Raw genomic sequence first — 12204 nt, 5'->3', positions numbered from 1 at the left:
AACAGGGATACAAGTAACACGTATAACTGAGGTGTTCTGGCCTCATCTAGTGTCTCTCTCATCTACTAAACCTAACCTCCCCCGGGTGGTGCCTGACCCCAACCCCCCTTTCCCCTAGCCTAAACCTAACCCTCCCGGGGGAAGGGGGGGCGGTGTTTAGCCTTAAGTCCCCCCGGGAGTCCCCAATCCTTACCTTTTCTCTATTCCCCCCCCACCCCGCACGGTTAAGCGCTCCCGACGCCTGGCTTACCTACGATCAGTATGCCGGGCATCGGGATTTCGGCGTGGGGCTGATGACAGGCGTCGGTATTTAGATGCCTATCATTAGTCCCATGCCGGGATTTCACTGTCGGGAAGCTGGCGGTCGGCATTTCGAACGCCGAGCTTCCTGACTACATCCCAACGTGAGAACTGCATGAAAACGGACAGGCAAAAGAATAACCAGATCAAAGTGTAATGCACGATTACCTTTACTGTGTTACACTAATGATAACACAGCAATAAACTATTTTATATCAATTTAGTTTCGAGCAATAATTCTGCACAAGAGTTTTCACATTGTTTAATTAGATTTAATTATGGTCCCTCTGTATAATGCCCACAAAACTCTTACGTTTAGCTGAAATTCAAACTTTGATATTCATGGTTCAACGGTTGGATCCCTGTCGCATACTGTGATGCCGGTTTATACAGAATCAGTGGCGGTATTTCAGTTAATTCCAGCGAGATCCCCGCAGTATGATGATTGCTCATTAGTACATAGCAACGCTAAATTGTCCTACAATCCTACGCCACAATGTAAATCAATTCAATTAAAGTCATTATAACAAAGTTTCTCCCATGTCACCAGGAACAGTTACTGAGCGACGACTCTCCGCGTAGTTTCCCCTTAGGGTTATTTAAGTGTAGTTAAGTGCATTAGATCTGTCTTACTTAGTCTATTAGCATCATTACTAACGGTAACAATCTTGACACATTAATGCATTCAGCAATTTATGTTGCTGATTTATACCAGGACAAAGATTAGGGTTATTACGAGTTATTAGGTATAGCACTGTGCATTAAATCTGTATTATTCTGCCTTATTAGCAAAATTAACACCTGCAGGTTTCGTGACACATTCATAGACCTCCTTAGTTCAACTGCTACGAGGGCAAAGACACCGAAATATGATTCACACTTATAAATAGAGTTATAGGCAGGTATTGATATAAGATGATTTGGGGTATATACCAGCCTGCCTGATTCCTGTCTGAGGACTGGCTGTGCCGTACCATCCACACATCAGGCACTCCCTGCAAGTGAGCCTCACAGGGTGTTACTAGATGTGCTCGGTACTAACTGGGGCTGCTGGTACTTTGCCTGATCTTTTGGCCGCAGTCGGCTCTGTGTCTTTACACTAATGCCGCGTCTGATTTTCATAGTCCTAAGACAGTGCATTTCCGTGACTGTGCGTCTTTTGCACCATCGAAACCTCCATCGGCCCTGTGGCAGAGGGAAGCATTCGGGAAGCCGGCGGACGCAATGCCGACCGCCGGCTTCCCGACTGTCTAATCCCGGCAAGTGTTAAATGACAGGCGTAGAGATCCCAACGCCTGTCATCTGACATCTGTAACTGTCACTTTACAGGCTGTGTTCGAAAAATTACAAGAGCTGATCGGTTGGTACTTTATCTCCATCCACTTTCTCTCTCTGTCTATTTTATCTCTTTCCTCTTAATATAAAAAGTTTGTATACATCTACAGACCGGACTAGCAATGACAAATATGCGCAGTGGAGTGGATTCTGGGATCGCAGATGTCTTATAATATCTGACATTCGTCTAATAGCATTGTGCTCCTCGTCTCATTGTTGCAGCCGTGATTTAGTATAGTCATTGTTAGACAAATGTGCCATATGTGCCATAAGGGTGACCGTCTGTTGCTCTGGATGGTGGCAGAGCATCTGATAGACATTAGTTTCCTGCTATGAGTTCCCAGCAGAGGATCGGTAAAGCTCGCAGCCTAATTTCCCTGACTGATGACTTGATCACACTTTATGGTAAATCCATCGATCCGATAATACTAGAAGCCAGCGGTAAAGCAGGCGGCTGGTTGTCAACATATTTGTTTTAGCTTGTTTGTGTTCTTTACCGAAAAACATGCAAATGTGGCAGAGACCCGGAGATGTGCCGAGACCCCGACCTGCGGCTTTGCCAGTCCAGGCGTCTGCGTACAAAGGCGACGCAATAGTCGCAGAGCCTCCAATTATCGGTCTTCTGAGTAACGCTGTGGTCGTGCACTCCCCGTTACCTCCCCCAAACGCTCCCTGTCAATCACTCTAATAGTAAATAGTCGCTGCGAGCGACTACAGTAATGTACCTCGAGGCATGTGCAGTTTAAGGATAATCGCTCAACTGCGACAATATCGGTATAGTGTGAATCAGGCCCTGTACAACGGTTTAGATTCTGACCAATGAAAAACATGCCCCAGGGTGACTTTGGGGCCAATAGCGAGTGAAACACCCGGTATAGGATCACAGGAATGAAGTAGAGCTAATATCTGGCATACAGTACAAAAAAACGCCTCAGGATCCATTTACAAAACGTGAGCAACATGGAAGCGCGCTGCTTAAATACGCACCGCTATTTGCCCTTGCCTGAAAAACAACCACAATCGGACCTACCCGAAACGATACGGTATCACCTTCTCCCTGCCCTGCTTTATCCGTCACCCCTCCATGTCCTTGTCCCATTAATCTATAAAGTGTCGCAGACACTCTCACTCAAGGCACTTTAATACTATAAAAAAAAAACTGACCCATAAATGTAATGTTTTAACCTGACATTGTTACTATGGGGGAAATGTATCAAACCTTCGAGAGAGATAAAGTGAAGAAGTCGTCGATAGCAACCAATCAGCTTCTAGTTATAATGAACTCTAGCACAGCCAATAAAATGACAGTTAGAAGCTGATTGGTTGGTATCGGCGACTTCTCCACTCCATATAAATCTCCTGTGCAATCTGCATGCTACGTATCACTTATACTGCTGTATGTAAGCCTTTAACAATGCAGAAAGAACAATGACAGCGGATGTAGTATTGGACTATCAGCATTAAATAAACTGTAATCAGATAGTTTCTGTAGGTTTATGCTGTATTGGTCCAATGCGGATATATACGGAAACGTTGGGAACCCGTGGCCGCACGCCATGTTTCCCTGACTCGTATTGATGGTGATGGATTTTGGTGCATGTTAATGTGTAACTTCACTAGCGGAATCCAACAGCTTAGTACAATGCAAATTACGTCAATGAATGGGAAAAAAAAAAATCTTAATAGTTTCCGCTAATTTTTATTTATTTCCATTTTCAAGGTATGTTCTACTTTCTGCACAAATTTAAGTGGGAAATGAAGTTTTTTCGGTTTGAAAATTAATTATTAGTAGAAGAAACATCGTGGGGGGGGGGGGTTGCATTGTGCACCCTAAAATAATCCGCATAAAAAAAAAAAAGTATCTTTAAAAAAATAAAAAAAAATTCCCATGACGAGTCACGGAGGCAGCAAAGATTGCTATAATAGCACTAAAACATTATTCCCAAGAATACTCATCAAGCTGTAGATAAACCCTATATACAAATATTACCGCAAACTTGAAATGGCTGCCATATACAGTATATAGTATTATTATTATATCATCACACTATGGGGGGAGATGTATCAAGCTTTGGAGAGAGATAAAGTGGAGTAGCTACTCGAATCGGCTTCTAACGGTCATTTCATAGACTGTGCTAGATGAATGACAGCCAGAATTTGATTGGTTGCTCTGGGCGGCCTCTCTACTTTAACTCTCTCCAAAGCTTGGTACATCTCACCCTATGTCATTATTATTCTTTTTTTAAACATAGGAGCTGTGTAAGAATGAAGGGCGTCACTCACCTGCACTAGGGATGCTGCCCTTCCTCTCTTGGCATCAGCCGCTGACTGGAGGCCGGTGCGCCCTTTACTGCTGGAGTTACAGCGGTAACAAGTCCAGTTACTTTGTCCCCCCGCGTCCACCTTGCAGTCCTTTCCCATCAGGCAGACAGAGTGGTAGAGGTGTCCGCAGCTATGGGGCAAGAGCAGTTTGTCATTACTTCATTAGCCTGCCCCCACAGCCGGGCCCATATATGGACAATAAGCTGAAGAATTACGCGCGTCCAAAACTTGTAAAGTAAACGACTAGCGTTTATGAGAGATGGTCGTACCAGCACGTTACAGGGCTGATACTGTGTAGTACAAGACTGCGTACAAAAAATCAACTCCAACCAACCATAAGCAGGAAGAAAGGTTTGTTAACATTCCTTCTGATAGCAGCTATCAGCTTTGGAGATGAATCGGCCGTCAGCCAATCAGAAGCAGCCAGCTAGATCTGCCAATCGGTATCATCCTCATCAGTGGGTACACCAGCCCTCATGTACCCGCAAGTGATGTGGCTACAGACAGGCGTACATGCGCTTCCATACGGGTCTGAGCACCTCATTCAGTCGGTCGAAGCGGCCGCACGGTCGTACGGTAAAAGGGGCCGGATATTCAAATGATTCCCTCGCAAGTTGCGTCCCTAAGTTCGGATTGGTAGTTGGCCGACCAAGGGGAGGAAGCGGTAGGAAGACAAAAAAATACGCCCCCTTCTCGTACGCATTGCACGTCATCTCCGGGCATATAAGGATTAATCGAGACCATCGGGAACCATCGGCACTGGTCGTAGAGCTTAAGGTTGACCATACCCTCTCTTAAGCTCTACGATCATGTCAGTGTAAAAACCTCCCATGTCACATGTGCCATGACACTACTTTGTTAATTATGCACTCCCATAATCCGTATGCACTCCCATAAAACGCCGTTCGCATAATTAGGCACGCCTGCGTTCGGATTTCCACTCTCCCGTTTTCAAGCACCTTCCCCTGTTACCACCCACAAACGCCTCCATCTGTCACTCAAACTACTGACCTGGCTGTGTTCAAGGAGAGAGACATTTCGGATCGTAGCGGCTAGTTTGCGCACGCGCATTGCGAACTTTTCGCATGCGCAGTATAGCGAACATCGGTGGCGTACGACCGTGCGGCCGCTTCGACCGACTCTGAATGAGGTCCTAAGTTTCCACTATTGTACAGCCGCTTACAGTATTCTCCATGCAGCTGCTCGCACCTCCTCCCCCCCACAATATTCACACGCTCCAAGAGTTGCGGCTACATCTGCACACAGACATAGGGGTGCACCTTTGTTGTTGGCATGCACACAAATTTGGGTAGTTTATGCAAAGCAACTGGGAGTACGTTCATCTATGCCTCAGTCAATAGGTTTTTTGAGACAAATTGTATTACATGCTTGCCCACTAAATGGGGAACCCTTCGGTATCTCAGAGCCCATGCCACTAAGAAGGTTGGGGTGCATGACCAACCTTCACTCTCATAGAGTAATTCACTCTCTATGAAAGAAACACATACATAATGATAGCTTCACTAGCGCAAGGCCAGGGGGCAGGGCCCAATTGTTTCATTCGCTCCCACCACAAACTAGTAGAAAGTTCCCCCATAGGCAGAAGAATAAAATAGGCAAATATGTCATATTAATAATATACAGTCATTAAAGAGGAGACGTGATATGTATTTATAGAATGATTTGCTAAGATCTGTCTCCAACATGCTAAGGGTCTGTCCCATTGTGAGGGAGGCTGGACAGACAGGATGGAGGGGGGTGGGTGAGTGAGTAGCATGGTGGAGCTGTAAGTGGAGGGCGGTACAGAGCGGAGATGGCAGGGTGGGAGTGGGGGGGGATGAAGAGTGGGGCAGAGGAGGGGGCAGAGAAGGGGAAGAATATAGTGAGACACTGTAGAACCTGTGCAGAGCCCTGCGGACCCTCACTCACTGATGAGAAATGACCCTAACAAGCTCACAGTCTGAGTTAGTAGCTGGAGGTACAGTAGGTAGGGTCACTAGTAAGAAGTTATAAGGACAAGTGACAGTAACAGCAGCGACATTGTCTGTACATCGTTAGCTCTCGCTGATGTACTATTACCAGTCCCTTCTTTCCAATGAAGATGAGTCGCTAGACACTAAAAGCTAAAGAAATTGCCAACTTCACATACAGCCACAATACACAACAGACATTTCACACAATCATGTTATATTCTCTCTCTCTGTATGCTAATGTTAGCATTAACCCTTCCCCTGGTGCGTCTCAGAGGTCTATTTACTAAGCAGTGTTAGGAGACAGAGTGAAAAGTGATAAGGTACCGGCCAATCAGCTCCTAACTGTCATTTTTCAAATACAGCCTGTGAGATGACAGTTAGGAGCTGATTGGCTGGCACCTTATCACTTTTCACTCTGTCTCCTAACACTGCTTAGTAACTAGACCTCTCAGTGTGCAAGGACTGAGGCACCCATGGTCAGTGTCTTTAGATGCTGTAAAACCACTTGGTACGACTTTAGACACAACGATCAGATGGTCAGTGTCTTAATATGCTGTAAAAGCGCTTGGTGTGACTTTAGACACAACGATCAGATGGTCAGTGTCTTAATATGCTGTAAAAGCGCTTGGTGTGACTTTAGACACAACGATCGGATGGTCAGTGTCTTTAGATGCTGTAAAAGCGCTTGGTACGACTTTAGACACAACGATCAGATGGTCAGTGTCTTTAGATGCTGTAAAAGCGCTTGGTGCGACTTTAGACACAACGATCGGATGGTCAGTGTCTTTAGATGCTGTAAAAGCGCTTGGTGCGACTTTAGAGCGATTGGTTGCACCACTGAAACTTGCACCAGCCCCATGCTACAGTCAGTGCAGATTCTCCATCAGAGTATGGCGTCATATGCAAGCTATTATGAGTCTGAGTTCGCAACCACTACAGCGACGTGCCCGCGACACTCCTATAAACACGCCCATTAGACGGAACACCTCTGGGCGTCTGCTTAATCACCTCCCAGTCAACGCCCAGGAACGCCCAATACATTTCTGATACCTTGTGTCTAAATCGCAACATCGCCACTGGACGCATGCACTGTAGCAAAAAAAAAAAAATCGCTCAACTGCGTTTGACATCAACATAGGGTGCGACTCAGAGCTAGGCCCATTGTGGCAGCTTGGGGATGAGTGTGGGAAAATGGAGGTACCTGAAAACTATGATCTCGTCAGACGCCTCTTGCCTCCTCTTGTACTGCTGCATGCACACACAGCAGTAGTCCTGCTTTGGGACAAGAGCTTTGGTAATGGATGCCTTGAGGTTTCGCAGGGACCAGTGGAGATCCTGGTTTAGCAGGTTTGTAGTGGTTTCCAGTAGGGTCTGTTTGAGGAAGCCAGAAGAGGAGGTTATGAAATATATGACCACAACTTACGATTTCTATGGATAAACAGAAACTGTCACTCATACACAGTGGAAGCGGCCATTTTGAATGCTGAATCAATATTCATGAGAAGGCAGCCTATCAGGAGCCAGTGATATCACTGAGATTCTATCCCTGTAATAACTGTAATTTATCAATGTTCAATTTCTTATCCCACAACAATGGTCAATAAGTGGTTATCTTAACATCTTTGTGTAAATCTATTTTCTTCTCATCTATCTCACACCATTTTGTTTCATCTTGCCCTAACCAGGCAGTATATTTCCGAATGTCCGGGTTTTTAGAAGTGGAGATGTTGCCCATAGTAACCAATCAGATTTTAGCGATTATCTTCTAGAGCAGTGATTCCCAACCTCGGTCCTCAGGGCACACTAACATTCCTGGTATTAGTGATATCCATGATTGTGCACAGATGGTTAAATCAAAATAACTGAGGTACTAATTAAGTCATTTGTGCTCTAGTATGGCTATCCCTGAAACCTGGACTGTTAGTGTGCCTTGAGGACCGTGGTTGGGAACCCCTGTTCTAGAAGGTGCTAGATAGATGTGAAGTAAAATCTGACTGGTTGCTATGGGCAACGTCGTCACTTCTAAAAACCAACCCTTTAGTAAATATACACCCAGGAGTATTCAATATGGTGGCCCTCCAGCTGCTGTGGTACTGCACGTCCCAGCATGCTCCACAACTTTTTTGCTATTAGGGCATACTAAAACAACTTTGGCAGGACATGCTGGGATGTTTAGTGCCACAGCAGCTGGTAGCGCAAAAAGTGAAGACCCCTGCCCTACATCATCTCTTCTCTTTAAATAGATATTTCACACAGTAAGGTAAAATGAATGCGCCACTTTCTGTAGAAATTGAAGAAATGTGAAAAAAGAAAAAAAAGAAAAAAGATTTATATGAAAATAATACGCTAAGAACCAGATTCAGACACGCTCGCTAAGATGTGTTTGCACGTAGGTGTGCATTGTGCTCATGTGTACGCATCACAGTGCGCATGTGCGAACCGCTGCGCATAGACTGCCCTGTAAAATGAGTGACAGGAGAGGCCGTTTGTGTTTGGTGACAGGGGCTGGCCGATAGAAACGGGCAGTGGAGGTGCGAACGCAGGCGTGCCTGAGCGTCTCAACGCCATTTCAGAGGCGTGCATAATTAAGAGGCAGCGTCATAGTACACGTCACCCGGCCTGGATATCACACTGACGCACTCGCAGTGCTTGCGGCAGGGTATGGTCAACCACAAGTGCTGCGATCGCATCCGATGGTACTCGACGTTACCGATGGTTGCATACACTTCCTGGAGATGACGTGCGCAAGTGGGTGTCTTAAGACAGGCTGGCGGGCGTCTGCATACACAATGCCATCGCACGCCAAGACATAGTGGGCGTGCTAATGCCTTGCCGTGCAATCGCCTGCCTTGCTGAATTTGCATACGCATGGAGCGAGCGGGTCTGAATCAGGTCCTAAGTTCTGTAGCCTGTGTACAAATCTTAGCGCAAGAGGGAATGTAAAGTAAGATTCGATAACAATCAATAAAAGATCAGATCACGCAGATGTTCAAAGCTTTCTGATGATGGTGCAGATGGTACTGGGGGGGGGGGGAAGGTGGTATCCCTTTCATATGACAGTGCAAGCACATCTCCCAAATGTCCTGATTTCAGAGGGACAGATCCCATTTTTGGGGGTGTTCCACTGCGCTATATTAGTGCTGCTTTAAATGATCGAGTTCAGTCCTGCTGCTTCATGAATATACCTCCTGGTGTAAGAGAGGACAGGGTTGCATGTGATGCAGCCAACGTCATGAGACAATGAGCAGGCAGGTAATAATGGAAGGATAGAACACCAAATATGTTCTGCACTGACAGTGTGGAAGCTTCTTCTATAGATAACACAGCAGCGTAAGAGAGAAGTGGCGAGCTTCCTAACAGAAAATACAATGAAAAAGTACACTATGAGGTGCTTGTGCTGCTATAGATCAAACAAACTTGAGCGGTTTCAATTGGCCACGATAATTTTTTGTGCTGTAAAAACGGGTCTTTACAGCAATTTTTGTTTTTCTGGGCAATTCAATTAACACCCGTAAGGATCCACTGTTTTGGGTGAAAACACAGAGGATCCAGGATAAGTTCCAGGATCCATGCGTTCTCACGATTGGGAGACTTATCTGGGGTTTTGTTTCACCTGCCAATGGTGCTGGCTCTCTGCCAGCAGCCCTGCACACGCTACTGTGGGCTGGGCTGAAGTGGGACGAGGGAGACTGCTGCTGCTGCTGAGCAGCAGCAGTCTCCTCTCCTCTGCGGTGGGTGCGATCACACTGATCGCGGCCCCCCCCCCTCCCCCTGGATCTGTCCCCCCATAGAGCCCCTCTCCTCGTTTTTTTTTTTTTTATTTATTCTATGGGGGGCGTGACCACACCTCCCACAATTAGGTCAAGCCCCCCATAAGTCCTGATTTTTCTGGTCTATCTGAATTATCCCGGGGTATCAATCAGTTGGCTGTAAAATACTGCGACTAATTGAATTCCCCTCTAAGGGGTTATTCATAAAAGCTTGGAAATTATACTAACCAGCTCCGGTCATTTTTCAAACACAGCCTGTAAGGTGACAGTTAGGAGCTGATTGGTTGGTACTTTATCTACCACAATTGTATGTAAATAAACCTAGTGAAGTCAGACTAGGGTGTAGCAGCAGTTCTTGATCAGCAGCATGAAAAACAAATAAATATATAGATGAGTGATTAAACTCTGCACTTCTCTACAAGTCTCCGCGTGCCACCTGCTGTGTGGTCTATAATATTATATATATATATATATATATATATATATATATACATACATACATATACATACATATACATAGTATATATATGTATTTTTTTTAAATGTATTTATTTTTTTATTTTTTATTTACATCATCATTGTGACCCCCTCTCCTATATATGACATTGTAGAAGAGCTGTCTCTAAGTCCCCATCCCATCCCGCCCCCCCCCAGACCCCCCCGCCCCCCCCCCATGGTAAATAGTCTCACATGCCGACCGCGAGGGAAGAAATTGGGACAGCTGGGCATGTAAGCAATAGTGATACAAGGCTCCTGTCACACTGGTTATAAAAAGACTGTGGTGTCAGACGCACTACTACAGTGGTGTCAAACTCGGGCCCTCCAGCTGCTGTGGGACTACATATCCCAGCATGCCCTGCCACTGTTTTAGCATGCCCTAATAGCAAAACTCTGGCAGTGCATGTTGGGATGTGTAGTTTGACAGCACTGCGCCAACATATGAAATGGCATTCATACCTCCAATTGCTAACAGGACATCTTGTTCAATGAATAGCAAAAATGTTTATTGTTTTGCAAAAAATCCCCTTTATGTTATGGGAACAAATACACAGCAGCATGTGACTATATTTGTATTGATACAGTACAAGACCATAATACTGATATTACCTGTTCATAGTTAAAGGTATCCAGCATGCCCAGCACCAAGCCTTGTATTTCTCCTAATTTACCTCTCCCATACACAGGGTCCTATAATCAGAAAAGAGACCAGTGAGAGAGGATCCATTTGTATTGCATCGGATTTTATGTAAAGATGTCGGTAAACCAAAATGATGCTGATAAAACCCTTTCACTAATCATTAACACTTTCTGATTTATTAACCCATAAACCACCTATATGTCATGATATCCGTTTTCCCCAAATAAGTGAGGCCGGGGACTGGGGGTTCTCAGAGGAGTGGGCGATTTTACTGGGGGAGATGCGTCCAATGGCTTCCCTGCGTCCACCTCTGAACAAACCCTACTCTTTAAACAGTTTTCACACTTGGGGGCATATGAATAAAAGCTTGACGGGAGGTAAATTTGTGAGATATATATCACCAACCAATCAGCTTCTAACTTACATTTTGCAGGCTGTGTTTAAAAAAAATGATAGTTAGGAGCTGATTAGTAAACGTTCCATAATGGCCCCTCCTGTACTGCATCTCTAACCCCACTTGTGGATGTACTAAAGGAACACGCACCACCCCACCTGATTTTAGCAGCTTAAAATGAGAACTAAAGCTGCAAAAAGCAGTTTGACATGAAGGGAAAAATAAAGCCAATGATAAGAGCGGCTAATGAGCGATCTGGGCAGCGGTAGGTCTGTGCCGCGGTTTAGGCTGCATAATTGGTTATTTAAGACTATTCCTGTACAAAATCAGAGCAGTCAGAACACACACTGGATCGTGCACATCAAAGAGTGATTTCCAAAGGCATAAAAGGAGACAACATGGAAAATAAAACACACACACACCCACACGCCATGGGCATAAACTGTTCCGATAAAATGTACATTTCCCACAGGAATATAAAAAAATATCAGGGAAATCAAGAATAGTCTGAGAAAGCAAAAAATTGAGAGACAAACAGGAAATCCAATGATCAAAATAAAAGTATGGAAGTAAAAACATAAAGCACATTTGTATGAATTAATATCTACATTTATCCTGGCAGGGTAGCAAACAAAAAACAAACCTACAGCACAGCCCGTCCTTCCCAAGCACTGAATGCTTCATCTCCTATTTACCAGAATATTCACATCAAAGTCTGATGTAAAAGTAATACATACAGGAGAGCGGCAGTTGGGATGGCAGCGGAAAGGAAAGCGGCAGTTGGGATCGCAGCGGACAGGAGAGCGGCAGTTGGGATGGCAGCGGACAGGAGACCGGCAGCTGCATCTCAATGCTCAGAATCCCGACAGGGGCTCGGTAAGTATCCTAACCCTCCCCCCTTCACCCCCTAACCCTCCCTTCCTGCATCCCACCCCAAACCACCCCCTGCAGCCTAACCCTAACCCTCCCCCC

The 12204-nt window shown here is 45.3% G+C and overlaps 1 protein-coding gene across 1 annotated transcript in view; it reads right to left on the bottom strand.

The window, feature by feature from the left end:
• Positions 1–3918: 3918 nt before the first annotated feature.
• VPS8 (VPS8 subunit of CORVET complex) overlaps positions 3919–12204 on the bottom strand; it is a gene marked incomplete at its 3' end in the record, with an annotated part of 119498 nt that continues 111212 nt past the window's right edge. The window contains exons 42-44 of the mRNA XM_088465654.1: positions 10808–10888; positions 7132–7301; positions 3919–4087 (exon numbers count right to left, since the gene is read on the bottom strand). Of these exons, the coding sequence (XP_088321780.1) occupies positions 3919–4087; positions 7132–7301; positions 10808–10888 (420 nt within the window). The remainder of the gene's footprint in view (positions 4088–7131; positions 7302–10807; positions 10889–12204) is intronic.

Source organism: Taudactylus pleione, unplaced genomic scaffold (genome assembly GCF_031769625.1).
Source record: "Taudactylus pleione unplaced genomic scaffold, aTauple2 ptg002101l, whole genome shotgun sequence".
In the NCBI taxonomy this organism is placed as follows: Eukaryota; Metazoa; Chordata; class Amphibia; order Anura; family Myobatrachidae; genus Taudactylus; species Taudactylus pleione.
Note: the sequence above shows the minus strand (reverse complement) of the source record. Positions and strands in the feature narration are given on the sequence as shown.